We start from the raw sequence: 13,094 nt of genomic DNA, 5'->3' as shown, positions 1-13,094 counted from the left end.
TAGTTACAAAATGCCATTATCCCTTTCTTTGGAGTTACAAAATGTAGAAAATTAGCACATCAGCATTAGTTCAGCTAGCATTTCATATTCAATGTCAATGATGATCATTTCTGGTGGAAAAGGATGATTTTGGATAATGATTTTTGTTCAAACTTCCAACCTAATCAATTCTAGGAAAACAACTGGAAATACCAACTACTTTGGAGCAGGAAAAGCTAAGCATCTATTACTCTACAAAAAATCAAAATCACTAACCATTTTGACTGATCAAAATACTTCAGCAAACTGCATTTCTTGATAAAGAAGAGTGTGAAGATGGAAGCGTACACATAAACTCCAAGAGACTTCTTCGCTTTGCAACATGGCTCTTGCTGCGGTCTTGATCCTCGTCTCTCTTTCAAGGGTCGTTTCTTTGAGTCTTCAAGGTGGGGAGGTATCTGCAGTCGGGGACTCGGGCATGAGAAGAGACGGCCTAAGAGTGGCGATAGAGTCGTGGAATCAATGCAACGAGGTCGGAGAGGAAGCACCTAACATGGGAAGCCCAAGAGCAGCTGATTGCTTTGACATATACAAAGCTTCTCCCCGACAAGGTCGGTTTCCTTCTCCATCTTCTTCAAAATTTCGATTTCCCTAAATTCGAATTAAAAACGAGGTCCCATTTAGGAAAAACTAAACAGATTCAAACATAATCAAGTTTACATTCTGCAGGAGAAGATCAGTGCTCACTCTGCAGCAGAGTGCCCTACGTGCTCGTGCACCGTGTAACGGAGGAGGAAAACCGGCTGGGAATAGGGCAGCCGTTTCTCGGAGTCGATCAAGATTCACTCATAAATGTGGACCTGTATGCAGCTGAGAAAGAGCTTTATTTAGGGAGTAAATGTCAAGTGGAAGACATACCTAATCCATGGCAGTTTTGGATGATCATGCTGAAAAACGGCAACATGGATACGTACGCTGCTAAATGCCCCAAAAACGGGCAAAAAGTAGGCCCTTACGGACCCGATAGCCAGTTTCCTTGCTTCGGAAAAGGCTGCATGAACCAACCATCCATCTATCACGACTACACCTCGTTGCAAGGGCCTAACTGGACTCAACTGAAGGGCCGTTTCTACGGCTCATGGGACTTGGATTCTGATCCGAGCAAAGGGATGGAAGGAGGCAACTTTTCTTACCATTCAGTTACATGGGAGAAGGAGCTTGGGGAAGGAAGCTGGATCTTTCATCACGTTGTACGAACGTCGGCCAAGTACCCCTGGCTGATGCTTTATCTGAGAGCCGACGCAACCACCGGATTCTCCGGTGGCTACCACTACCCTACAAGGGGAATGATGAAGATAGTAAGTTCAGTAATATAGTCATCATCTGATTTCATCAGCTTTCTCAAACTTAAAAAACCTCGTATGCAGATACCAGAATCACCTGATTTTGTAGTGAGGTTCACTCTGAATGTGATCAGCGGCGGAGGGCCGAGCAGCCAGTTCTACTTGCTGGACATCGGCAGTTGCTGGAAGAACAACGGCCAGCCATGCAACGGGGACACGACCACGGATGTGACGCGCTACAACGAGATGATCTTGAATCCGGACACACCTTCATGGTGCCGTCCGGATGACTTCAAGCTCTGCCCACCATACCACACTTTCTCAAATGGCAGCACTGTGCACCGCTCCGATGCTGCTCGTTTCCCCCACGAGGCGTATCACCTGTACTGTGCGCCCGGGAACGCAGAGCACGCAGAAACACCCAACACTATGTGTGATCCTTATAGTAACCCTCAGGCACAGGAGATTCTTCAGATTCTGCCTCATCCCGTTTGGGGTGACTATGGCTATCCGACGAGGAGAGGGGAGGGGTGGATCGGAGACTCCAGAAGTTGGGAGCTCGACGTTGGGAGGCTCTCGGGATCCCTTTACTTTTACCAGGATCCGGGCACTGCACCTGCAAGAAGGCAATGGATGTCCATAGATTTGGGAACTGAGATTTTTAAAGCTCCCAATCAAGTAGCAGAATGGACTGTCACTGATTTTGACATTCTTGTACCCGAAATATAGTAAGTGAGAGCTCATTCTTTCAGATTCAGTTTTCTTGAACTGGATGAGCAAACTGTAGGACACACAATTCGTGCGTGTTGGGTCGTAGTCATGTCAGCAAGAAAATTCTAAAGATTACGCACAAACACGATCCATTATGAATATGCTCGGTACAAACACATACTCAACATGATTTTTCCAGACACGAAGTGACAATTTCGTGTCAGGATCTAAAATTACCAGCCCTAATATTTGTGACAGAAAACAGTGGAACCAATAACTATTCAACTTCTCAGTTTATTCATAATTCATATCTGAATCAAAAAAATGATGAGTATTACAAATTCACAGGCGATGAGAATGCTATAACACGGGAACAGAAATGGGCATAGGCATCGAAACATCACCAGCAAAGCTTGTTGCATCTCTTGCCACAGCCGAGTTCCCATCAAGGGCGTATCCGACTCCTAACCCCCCGAGATGCAGGCGCGCGTTTTCCGACCTCTGGAACACCCTAGCTAGCGACGCAGCTTTTCTCCGAGCACGTTTGGTCCCTGTAGACAGCAGCGTCTGCAGCAATCCGGCCAGAGCCGGAGCCTTTAGAACCCTCTCCATGGTAGCCGCTCCACCACTCCTACAGAGCTCGAGCAACGCAGCCACGACATTCTCCTTCCCCCTCGGCGTGCCCCATCTCATCATTCCTATCAGTCCCGCCACTGCTCTTTCCTCGGATGCCACTGCCGCAGCCCCTAACGGCTGGCGAACTATGAGAGCCAGTGCACCCGCTGCTTCCTCAGATACAACCTCGGATACCAGTGCCTCAACTAGGGCTGCCACTGCACCAGAATCTATCATCCTCGAGCAGTTCTCGTTGTGTGTTGATAGATTGAACAGAGCTGTTACGGCATCCTTTTTCCCTCTTTCTGTTCCCTCTCTCAAGAGCCCGGCTAGGGCTTCGATTGCCCATTCTTGCTGAGCTATTGCCTTCTTGTAGTCGTGGACAGCCGAGAGGCTGAACAGAGTGGCCGCAGCATTCTCCCTCGCCTCCACCGTGTGCCCATATCTCAAAACCTCAACAATGGCTGCCAAACACCCTTCCACCTCCATGATCAAGCATTTATTTCTATCAAAAATTGACAAATTCAACAAAGCCGTGACCGAGTTCTCCTGCGCCAACTTGTCCTCAGACGAAAGCAGCCTCTTTAAAAGAGGAATGGCACCAAGCTCAGCAATGCAAGCTCGATTCTCCTTCCCAGCCTTCGCCAGAAACCTAATCTCCATAGAGGCAATAGCCTTGGCTCTTGGCGTCCCATTAGCCAGTTCCTCGACAAGCAGATGAGCAGTCACTTTAGTCGCCTCAACTGCAGCCCTACTCATGGATGCAGCTAGGGCACACTCAGAGGGGTAATCTGAGTTCTCTGGTAAATCACATGGTATGTCATTCGCCATACACCATTGCATGATCAAGTTCCTCAGAGCCCGGTTAGCCACAAGCTTCGTGTGAACAAGCATCTGTCCCGTCTTTGGGCACGTGAAGTGCCCTTCCTGCATCCATCTTGCAATGGAGGAACGCTCATATGTTTGTCCTGTGGACACGATCACCGGATCCCTCATCAAATCCAAGGACACCGGGCAGCAGAAATCCTTAGGGATCGCGATAAACTTATCTGCAATCTTCTTACTGTTATCTCCTAACTCGCCCTCCTCCTCAAATCTAAACAGCAAGAACCTACAATACCTAATTAGAGCAACAAATCCATTCAAAACAGAGGCTGTAGGCTCAATATCAACATCATGATTCGCCATCTGCTCCTCCAAGAACTCAATCTCATTTCTACAACTTTCCACATCGCAAATTCTCAATTTCTCTACAAAGAATGAATACAGTGCAGCTCTCTCAGGAACCCTTCCATTCTCAAATTCATTCAAGAAATAAAATAGCTTTAACCTCAACAAATCATCGTTTTTATCGATGAAGAATATCGACTTTTTCGACTGCCTACACAGCAATTCAAAATGCTCCTTAACATCTTCAGATAAATTGATCTCACACAAAGGGAACACATCCAAAAGGGTGGAGATTTCCTGATTCAAATCATGGAAATTGCCAGAAATGAAATGATTTTGAAGCAACAGCCACAGTTTGCTCGACTCTTTTACATAATCAATCAAGATTTTACACCTGTAAAGTAGGAGGTACAACTCTTTCAAGCACATAAACAATGTAGAAGCAGATGCTGAGACTCCCACCTCGTGGAAAGCATCCAACAACACTGAAATCACCTGAATTTTCCGAACTAAATTCCTGCTATTTTTTACCTGAAAAAAGATCGCCTTTTTATCAAACGAAACCAGCAGCTCCGCGGCAATCGCGCGCAAAATCCCCAAATTTGCGCCGTTGCTGACCTCCACCGGAGCCAGAAACGCGTCCAGAGACGGCGATCGCCTCCTCCTCAACGACGAGAATATATCCGCAGAAGCCATGTCACAAATTATTTAGCCAGAAAGGGAAAAAAACAGTAGCTGAGGAATTTGTACAAACAGTTGGTGGGGATCCGAAATTGAGCAAATTGAATATGGATTTTACAAATGATGGTTGCTTGATTTCCGTCTACGCGTTATATGGGTAAATAAGAAGACAAGTTAAATCGGAATCCGCGTGGGGAGAAGATGAAGGAGAGAGGATGTTGGTGCTGTGTGTCTTTGATTGTGAATGATGGATTGACTGAACTTTCCATTGTCAATACGGCAATGGATTTTCTTATTCGTAATTTGATATTGACTTGGAATTTCCATTGCAGACTGATATGAGGAGAGGAGACTTCGTTGTAACTTGGTCTGACAGCGTGGGGCCATAAGCCTTCACTATTTTAAAAATTTTCTGAGATTTGTCACATTTTTCATATATCTAATTAATTAATTTTGATATTATGTCAATTTATTTTTTATTAGGACAATTTTAAGGAAAAATTGAAACATTTGACACTTTTTTGCAATTACCATCATCAGGTTGAGACATTTTAGTAACAAAGCTATACAAAATCAAATTTTTACCATCTAAAATAAAATGGATGCAATTATTTTATAGTGAGACTTATATTGAAATAAATTACAAAAAATACAAAGATTCATTGACAAAAGCTCTAACCTTTCACCCTCTCTACTCTAAATTATTGTGAAGAAGTCTGATGAAACAGAGTAAACCTAACACGCCTTGATGTTCTTTATGGCGATGAAAATGGCTACGACTGCCTCGGGGACCTAGCGGAGAGGCACCTTCCGCAAGAGACGAGTTTCAGCAAAGCCCGTGGCTTCCTTGATCTAATCCTCAAACGCGAAAGCTGCAAACAACAAAATGTTTATCGTCTAGATAGAATGAAAACGAGTTGCAAATACAACTCTACGACGAGTATAGCGACAACTATAAGCTCTTAAACTTCTCCTATATGTATAAACATAGATCCTACTTCAGTTTTTACCTTGTGGTGTTTCATTTTCGGAGCGTTCCAACATAGCAATCTCCTCGAACTTGCTTCTAGTCTCCTGCAGAAAGAGAAATACACTTATAAGAAGCCTATTGTAGTTAAAACCATATGCAAAAAGATAAACATACGAACACGATACTTACAAATTTTCTTTTTCGAGTTTTTCTGCAACTGAAACCGCTTTGCGATTCGACCATCCACTATGTTCTGCATGCTGAATCACATGAGCAAGGGTTACCTTCCTTTTAACAAGCGTACGGCACTGGTTTTTCTCACCTAACACGGTCGATATCTTATGTGAAGATGTCACTCCCGCATTTTCTATATTCCGCCTATCAGAGTCTACGTTGGTGTCTCTACGCTTAACATTACCATTATACTCTCCCAGGGAGGGTTCAATTTCGACAATCTCTCTCCTATTGGCTTCAGAAGATGGCATATCATCGTGACTCACCCTAGGCATCCAACTACCTGTGTTTGTGGTCGGATTCACATCCAAACGAGGCAGATTCTGAGCTGCCGGTAGCAGAACTGGTACCCGGTTAGTGCCTTTCTTCGACTCGGATCTGATCTCAATTGTCACCGGGCATCTAAGAACAGACTCGAATGCTTGCAAGACATGTAATATGAATTTCTCCGCCTTGGATTTCGTCAGCTGTGAGTTGAATAGCAATTGCACGGTCGGAGCTGCAGAATAGGCGAATTCGTAAAGATCTCTTTGGCAACCCTAAAAAATAAAAGCATAACGTATCCAATAGATCTCGGGCACGAGCATCTAAAATTGCACGAGAAGCAAGTTGCGCGAGTTTTAGGCCTAACGCACATTTCTTCCGCATTTCAAAAGCTATAAATATAAGAATTCGCACGAAACTACTAAAACTAACGACAAGATGCAGCCAAATTGGTGCAACATAGAGCAAAATAATGGTACCTGCACCATAACTGACAGAGACGAGCTTCCCTTCCTGATACATGAACTCTCGAATGCTATTCACCGGGATCTTCTGCAGCACGTCCAACCAAATCGCCTCCAGTTTCTCGTTATAAACTGCTTGTACCTGTTGAGAGATCATCTCGCCTCCGTTGTGTTCGTTTCCAGCCATACCAGAACTTTCAGCTTGAAAACCGAGCATTTCTGCATCGCTTTTCCTAGTCCCGTTTCTTAGAGAAGCGCCATATGAGACCAAAGGACTGTGATTCAAGCTCCTTTCGGCTGGCAGAACATACTGTTGATCCGGAGCCAGTTGCAGCAGTGCAGCAGTTAGCCATGTTATCCTCTCGTTCGACACCCTCAGCTGCTTCTCTGCTTCGGACAATGTCTTCAGCGCTTGACGCAGTTTTTCCATATCTTCTTTCGATACTGTAAACAGAGAAGCACAAAAAAGGCAAAATCTAAGATGTAACATACGATCACTGATAACGATAAGCATGAAGTTGGGAAAAATTACATTCACGCCTCCGAAAAAACCTCCTTTGAGGCCTTTCTTTGGTGACGTCGTAGCTTCCAGCAAGAATATCAGTTATGGCCGTAGCAAGCTGTGACATCAATGCCAATGGCTCGACTCCTGATTCCATGATATCCCTCAGATTCTTGACTGTGTTGACAGTGTCAGCAGATAATGCTAAATCGAGAAGATCTACCAGTTTCTCATCAGAAACAAGCCCAACCTGCAAAACAACGAAAAAAATCCATTCATTGTATGCGGGATACATAATTTCTCATCCAACGAAAAAGTATCCATATGTGATAAGTTAAGTCTGTGTCAAATGACAACGAAGAAACAAACATACCAGTTCCTGAACGAGGGAGACGGATATTCTCTTCCCGATTAAACTCAATTGCTCCAAAGTCATCTCAGCATCTCTGAGAGATCCATCCGACCTTGTTGCAATGAGCTTGAGGGCATCCTTATCGATATCCAGGTCCTCTTTCGTTGCTATCCACTGCAACGTATGTATAATGTCTGCGTCCTTTAACTTCGGAAAAAAGAATTTCTGGCACCTGGATATGATTATATGAGGTAAGGCATCAAGACTTGAGCAAACAAGGACAAAAACGACATGCCTAGGGGCTCGATCAATGACCTTCAATATCGTGCTCCAACATTCAGAAGACACCGTATCACACTCATCGAATATGAAGACTCTGTACTGAGATCGAAGCTGGGAAGATGACGTAGACGTCACATTCCTGAGCAGGCCAATTATACTCTCGAGGTCCATGCTACTAACGGGGGCTACTTCCCACACGTTCCGACACTTCCCATTGCTTTGTGCAATGCAGGAGTTGCAAAATCCACAAGGCTTCGGGTGTTCCATCGACTGGCAGTTCAATGCTCGAGCGAATATATGAGCACACGAAGTTTTCCCCGTTCCGTGAGGTCCACAGAACAGATAGAGTAACCCGACTTTCCTTTTCAAGATAGCGTTCGAGAGAGCCTGCACGACCAAGTTCTGTCCGACCAAATCCCCAAACGTCCTCGGCATGTATTTTTGCGTGAGATTTTGATGCCTCTCATTGTTTCGATTTCGAGGTCTATGCTGCTCACCTGATCTCTCTTCCGATGCAAGGTCGCAATTAGTTTCTTGCTTAACCATATTATCGGTGTAAGTACCTAACTCCTCCGAGTAATCTTGGAACCAACCAGCCCGATCCATGCATACACGAGTAACAGAAGGATCGAGGAATAGAGGCAACGCCTCTGCATCCGATCTAGTGGACGAACTCGATGACATCACTGGCATGTTAGGGATATCCATCCCTCGAGTATTGGAACCACCTTTGTTCAATCTTGATTCAGACAAACCACAAGAGAGGCTCCGGCCTGCCATGTCGAGAAATGACTTCCCTCGGTGATGAATTCTCGACCAGTTCCACGGTATACCAAATTCGTTTCTCTGATCACTGTTGACATTCTGAACGTGGAGTTGCTGGACTTCTTCCTCCCCGTGATTTTTCTGAGAAGCTCGACCCTCACCAAACGAATGAGACGCCACCGACCTCTCATTTCGTGCATCTCCACCATCTCTAACAGCTACAGAAGGCCGACTTCTCTTCCCACCACGAAACATACGCCTTCTCCTCCTATTCAGACTACTCCTATGCCGAATGCTAACTCCTGCTTCCTCAGGATACTTTTCCGAATGGAAGACGCGTCTCACATCTCCACGATTACAAGACAAGACCACATCATCACTCCCAATCTGGACGTTCCTCAACTGGTCCGAGAGCGCCCTAAGCTGCCTATCTTGTCTATACCCTCCCCTCGTGTCCATGCTATTCTCCCTCAACTGAGACGAGCCCCCCAAAACACGATCACCCACCAAATCCTCCCCATCTCCTTCACATTCATCATTTCCAATGACCCTCCATTCCTTGCCACCACAGCTGCTCACAGCAGCCATTGCAGGCGAGTTCCCTGACACCGTACCATGCTCTATCCCAACGCTACGCCTTCCACCAACTACATCCTCCCCCTCCCCTCTCCTCAAGAGAACATCAACAGCGGATGAGGGAGGGCTAGCAGACGGGTCCTTCAACGACCTTGACCTCTGAAGGACGACGAGGTCCCTCATGAGCAGCCTATCCACCAAGATGGGGCTGTTCTTATGCATGTGGTTCTTCAAATGAATGCAGTTTGTCAAATGAATGTGGTTGCGTACATGATCACTAATGTTACCATTCACATCTTTAAGAATCCGATCTCGGACTGCCATAGTCATGATTCCACCCTCACAAATCTTAATTTATAACAACAAAAAAAAACTTTAAAGGGTATTGCATCACAGATTATAGCATAATCTATTTTTAGGCAGAAATATCTGCCCCCCTCAAATACACCAGTTGCCTACTCTATCAACACTACCATCTAAGAAACACTATCACTTTCACAACTACATGAGCTAAATTGTTCAAAAAAATCCAAAATCCACATCAATTACACCTCAAGAAACAAACATTCCTTCCCACTGTGTCGAATTTGAATAAGAAAGCTTCATTTTTTTTTAAACTTAGACTAGAAAATTCCAAAAACTCAAAAAACCACACCAATTACACCTCAAAATTCAATCTTTTCCAGCTTAGAATTCAAGAATCCACCACCACTCACCTAAACGGTACTGCACGGGGTGCAATTCGAACAAGAAAGCTCCATTTTTTAATTCTTGGACTACAAAACGTCAAATACACCTCAAAATCCAAAACTTCCCCACTCCGAATTCAAGAATTCGGCGCCACGTAAAAGGGTGTGGAATGTGAACAATAAAGCAGCATTTTTTATCAACTGCAAAATGTAGTATTATTGAAGGAAGAAATTAAAGAAGAGTTTGGCGGCATGGAAATGTTTATGAGATAGGAAAAAAAGGGGAGTTGAGATGAGTAGATTCACCTGAATCTTGGAGTTAGAGACAACCGCTTTTTTCTAAGCAAGCGACCCGTTACCCTCATTATTTGTTCCTCTCTATTCTCTTTCATCACGAGGGCTCTCTAGAAAACGACGGAACACAGCTCGAATATGTGTTGTTATTTTAATCACAAAAACAGACTCAGAGGGGTGACACCGTGACAGTTATGGGGTGACAATTGGAGTGTCCGATGAGATGAGTGAGTGGGCTTTGCTAGAAATGCGATTACTCTGTTTTTTTTACTGTCTTCGAGCTTTGATAGTGAATCGTTTGCTGATGATAGAGGTTACCGTTTTTTACTGTATTGGTTGTGATTTGTGAATCGAACTTTGCTACTCCCAATATAATTTGCTGAGGATAGAAAGATTGGATTTTGGTAGTAAAGATTGGATGACACTGACACTGTTTTGGTAGTGAATCGAAGTTTACTACAATATTACTCCATAATTTGCTAAATCATAAATATCTATCTTTGTTGGTGTAGTAATTATGAGATGATTATGTTTAAATGTGTATTTATTGCAGAAGAAAATAAGGATATACTGTTTGCAACCGCATTTCATACTGCAGTAGCCCCAAAAGTCCAAAACCAAGGTTTTTTTATATATATATATGTAAGATTATTAAAAACAGTAAATCTACCATGAATAAATTTTTTGAATAAAAATTAACTTTATATACCAAAACTATTTAAAAGTTGTCAACGGAACTTATGATGATTGATTAATCTTATTCCATGCTGAAAAAAAACTAACCATAAACTTCATTATGCTACGCCGAGTGATTCACGGTGTCAAACTACTAATTTCATAGTAGGAGTATGATTTTTCCCTTAAAATGTACAATCAAATCAGTTAATTTTGATTCAATTTTCCTAATTGATGTACCTAAGAAGAAAAAGTATTTTGTTACTTTTTCACGTAGGAGTATTAATTTTCTTGAAAGTTTGTGACCAAATTATTGCAATCTACAAAAGGAAAGTTAGTTTTATTTGAGAAGCAATATCACATATCTTAATTTGGAGATGTCAATTGAACCAGAAGATCTTAATAAATTGAATGAGTTGAACTCTAGAAATTCACCGCCCAAAAAAAATAGTACTACAAGTCAAATACAACCCGATTAACTTTAGTTGATCTGAAATTAACCTGAGCCTCAAAGGTATGGTCTGAAAAAAAGTTAATTTTCATTCGTTTTTAATTTTCTTTACTTCTATAAACTTTTAGAAGATAGTCAAAATTTGTATTTCAATTGACTTAAAAAATTAAACTTAAGTCGTTAATCTAATTAAGAACTGAAGCCTTTAATCTTATCCAAATCATCTAAATCCCAGCGGAGTCCTTTTTCTTTTGACAAAAAAATTCGAAGGTCAGAAACCACCTTCATAGTCACATATAATCATTTTGATTAGTATGATACAGGTTTCATATATCTATCCATGTTCACAAAGTAGTAGATCTTAAAGATTAATCGAGAGAGGCGGTGTATGGAAGATAAAACATGGTGGCAAATGTTGTAGAATAGAAAGGAATGTTATTGTATTTCTCCCGTATGTTTTTTTTCAACTTGCCCCGATAAAATTGCCATCAAACGGGGGCCCATGATTTTTTGTTTTCCCACTCCATGGAAAAGGCATTAGTCACATCAAATTTGATGTACGCCCAATTTTCCCCGCCGACAATAATGCTGGGATTTTTCAATTTTGGGCGGGGGGAAATTTTCTCGTAATCAATTCCTACACTTGAGTGTTTTCCACCAATCGCGCTTTATTTTCCCCGGCCCATCCATACGATGGTGAAAATCCACCTACACCCGCCCGTTTTTTCCCCTTTTGGTAGACATTTTCCCATTGCCTTCTTGATCAAAGCAAAAATTTCCTTCTTCATGGCTTCCCCCAATGTTTTTTCTTGCTTCTTGAAAGGATTTGGGAATTTCTTCTTCTTCATAAAGGGGACTTCAAATGCGGGGGCCCATTTGTGGTGTCCCAGTATTTTTGCTTGAGTACTTTTTTTTCCCTTTCCCTTTTCCCATGAAGATTTTTGGGAGGGACCCCCTTAAAGTGGCGTTCTTTGGGTTTTCCCCCTTGTTTTTTTTGGTGTCTTTCTTGGCTTGTCTTTATTTTTGTGATTTTTGGAACTCGGAAATTGTTCCCCTCGGATTTGAAGCGGAGCGATGTTGGGGGGTGAAAACTCAGGTGCTAGGGATTGGGGTGTCTTTTGTTTTTTTGGTCCTTCCTGGGGTTCCCCTTTGGACTATTCCCCCTGTGTTTCCCCCTTTTCCAAGAGGGGGTTTGGTTTTTTGGGGTTAAAAGCAATGAGGGGGTTCTAAGAATTTTGTCTCCCCACCCATTGGGTGTAGTTTTGGTTCAACAAAAACGGTTCTGGTATGTTGTTTTGTTGAGATCATAACCATCCCCTTTCTAATTAACCTACCCAAGGAAAACATTTTAAAGGGAAAATTTGAATTTCATGTTTTTGGGGAAGGAAATTTCCAAAGATTTTGGATAAAGGGGGAAATTTTGGTTTTGATGGCTTCAGGGTTGAAAAAAGACTGAAGGTTTGAAGGGGGATACTGTGGGAGCTTCCCCATAAAGAGGGGGTTTTTTCCCCGGAAAGAGGGGGTTTTTTTATTCAAAGGAAAATCTGGTTTTCAGGATGTACCTATTCTTACGCTCGCCCCCCTTTTTTTCCCGGGTTTAAAGGGACAAGAAGTTTGGTGGTTTTCTAAAAAAAAACTTTCATTTTGGCATTTATTTCTCCCCTTGGGGGAAAGGATTTGGTATTTTGTTTTGGGGTCGGACCATCGTAGAATTGGGAAATTTTTCAAACCTCAAATTTATTTTTGGGAAATATCCCCAAGTCATAGAAAAAATCATCGATAAGGGGGGAGGAAATAACGGAGACCGGCCCCCTTTTTGGGGGGGGGCCCCCCAAAATCGAGTGAATCATTGAAAACGGGGGGGATATCAGTATTATTTAGTTTGGAATCGAGGTCTTGGGGTGAAAATTTTTCCCAAAATTAAAAAGGGGCAACTAAAACTATTTTGGGGGAAACATTAATTTGATACCCTATGGGGGCCCCAACGAGTAAAACCCTCCTTTTCTTTAGGGTTAAATGAGTCAATAACCCCCGGCTTTGGAGCTATCTATCCCAAAACGCCCCCTTGGTGCCCGCC

The 13,094-nt window shown here is 42.9% G+C and overlaps 3 protein-coding genes and 1 long non-coding RNA gene across 7 annotated transcripts; 1 reads left to right on the top strand and 3 right to left on the bottom strand.

Moving 5' to 3' along the window:
- Nucleotides 1-42: 42 nt before the first annotated feature.
- Nucleotides 43-849, bottom strand: LOC125193404. Its single transcript, XR_007171576.1, has 2 exons — nt 727-849; nt 43-630 (listed from the first exon to the last, which is right to left on the bottom strand). It is a non-coding gene; the product is annotated as an uncharacterized LOC125193404 (long non-coding RNA).
- LOC125193403 lies at nt 362-2,051 on the top strand. The gene is made up of 3 exons (XM_048091187.1): nt 362-590; nt 709-1,337; nt 1,407-2,051. The coding sequence occupies exons 1-3, from the start codon at nt 362-364 to the stop codon at nt 2,049-2,051; spliced, it is 1,503 nt and encodes a 500-aa protein (XP_047947144.1).
- A 247-nt stretch (nt 2,052-2,298) lies between these two features.
- LOC125193402 (U-box domain-containing protein 17-like) lies at nt 2,299-4,514 on the bottom strand. Its single transcript, XM_048091186.1, has one exon. It carries the CDS (start codon nt 4,512-4,514, stop codon nt 2,394-2,396), a length of 2,121 nt encoding a protein of 706 aa, XP_047947143.1. The 3' UTR covers nt 2,299-2,393.
- A 551-nt stretch (nt 4,515-5,065) lies between these two features.
- LOC125196630 (protein STICHEL-like 4) lies at nt 5,066-10,228 on the bottom strand. Of its 4 annotated transcripts, none has more exons than XM_048095226.1 (7): nt 7,307-10,218; nt 6,964-7,183; nt 6,447-6,875; nt 5,792-6,202; nt 5,659-5,722; nt 5,510-5,573; nt 5,066-5,371 (listed from the first exon to the last, which is right to left on the bottom strand). In XM_048095226.1, the coding sequence occupies exons 1-7, from the start codon at nt 9,236-9,238 to the stop codon at nt 5,273-5,275; spliced, it is 3,219 nt and encodes a 1,072-aa protein (XP_047951183.1). In that variant the 5' UTR covers nt 9,239-10,218; the 3' UTR covers nt 5,066-5,272. The 4 variants fall into 4 exon arrangements, 2 of the variants coding, with proteins under 2 accessions (XP_047951183.1, XP_047951182.1); XM_048095225.1 differs by having other exon boundaries at nt 5,659-6,202; nt 7,307-9,798; nt 9,904-10,215; XR_007171913.1 differs by having other exon boundaries at nt 5,352-5,371; nt 5,659-5,729; nt 5,987-6,202; nt 7,307-10,228.
- Nucleotides 10,229-13,094: the final 2,866 nt, after the last annotated feature.

The sequence above is a fragment of the Salvia hispanica genome, chromosome 6 (assembly GCF_023119035.1).
Source record: "Salvia hispanica cultivar TCC Black 2014 chromosome 6, UniMelb_Shisp_WGS_1.0, whole genome shotgun sequence".
NCBI classification, from domain to species: Eukaryota; Viridiplantae; Streptophyta; class Magnoliopsida; order Lamiales; family Lamiaceae; genus Salvia; species Salvia hispanica.
This window is presented reverse-complemented; position numbering and strand designations above follow the sequence as displayed.